This window comes from Penaeus monodon, chromosome 29, assembly GCF_015228065.2.
Source record: "Penaeus monodon isolate SGIC_2016 chromosome 29, NSTDA_Pmon_1, whole genome shotgun sequence".
Lineage (NCBI taxonomy): Eukaryota > Metazoa > Arthropoda > Malacostraca > Decapoda > Penaeidae > Penaeus > Penaeus monodon.
In genome coordinates, this window is record NC_051414.1 from 33,077,329 (window position 1) to 33,078,448 (window position 1,120).

The window sequence follows — 1,120 nt, forward strand, 5'->3', positions numbered from 1 at the left end:
TTTAAAACCCCACCTCCTGGAAATTATGCTGGGTGAACTTATCGGCAATACGCAACAGGTCACGGCAGGAATGGGTGTCAGCAAAGGCTCTGATGCCCAGGCAATTTGAGGGGTGCAACTGCTGTTTCAGGAACTCACAGCACACATCCTGGATCTCCTGCATCTGAAGCAGGCAGGCTGGGAAAAAAAGAGAGATCTTTTAGCATGTGAATAATCTTAGCACCTTTATTAAGAGCAACTATACTCTTTCAGTTTGATATTCTTTGGTGTTTGTTGCAGAAATATTCAGAAAATGTAAAAATCAGATTGAATCCTTTCAACAGGGAAGGCGCATTGCTGACATTTCAATCTTTATCCTAATTATGAAGAAGATCAAGAATATCAACAATTTAATTTAAAGCATTTGTGAAATTATTCCTTCTTCTTCAAACCTTGCTTCAACATCTGTATTGATCATCATCAACCTGTTCTATTGCATGCAAACTATTTGACAAATTACCTATGGGTAGGCCAACTACAAATTCTAGACACAGATATCTATGGCAATAATATAAAAACAATGACACCAAACTAATGGTTCTGCAAATTCTGTGCCCTCTCTCTAAGTTTTGCACTTGCTTGACTGTGATACTATCAATGCTTTTTTTATAAAATCAACTATGGTCCAGATCATGACATAAATTAAAAATTTAGACTTAGGAAGCAAGCATGGACCCACTGAATCATAGCAGACTAAATCACAGGCTCAGTCCAATGATATTCACATTATGCAAATTAGACGACACTGTGATGATATTCATATCAATTACATTAGTTAACAGTCTCAAGATTAGATTCACTTCGATCTTACCTGCTGGGAGAAGGGTCTGCACATTGGATTCCTCTATGGTGATCTCAGAAGTGTAGCAAAAATTAACTAGGAGGTCTACAGCATGTTCGTCGATGTCTCGGATGGGCACCTCTGTTTGTCTGGCCTCGAGGAGTTCTGAGGTGAACATGGCGTGGAAATAGGGGCTGCATGCTGATAAGATTACTCTGGAAGGAAATAGTGAAAAATGAGTTTATTTATTGATAACAAAAGAATGATAAAAGATAGTGTATATCATATTCATCACTGTTC

General features: G+C 38.0%; 1 protein-coding gene across 2 annotated transcripts in view; it reads right to left on the reverse strand.

Moving 5' to 3' along the window:
* Positions 1 to 1,120, reverse strand: part of LOC119592175 (kelch-like protein diablo) — a 9,169-nt gene that overhangs the window by 4,241 nt on the left and 3,808 nt on the right. For both annotated transcript variants that reach the window (XM_037940998.1, XM_037940997.1), the window contains 2 exons: positions 851 to 1,035; positions 14 to 177 (listed from right to left, as the gene is read on the reverse strand). In XM_037940998.1, the coding sequence (XP_037796926.1) occupies positions 14 to 177; positions 851 to 1,035 (349 nt within the window). The remainder of the gene's footprint in view (positions 1 to 13; positions 178 to 850; positions 1,036 to 1,120) is intronic.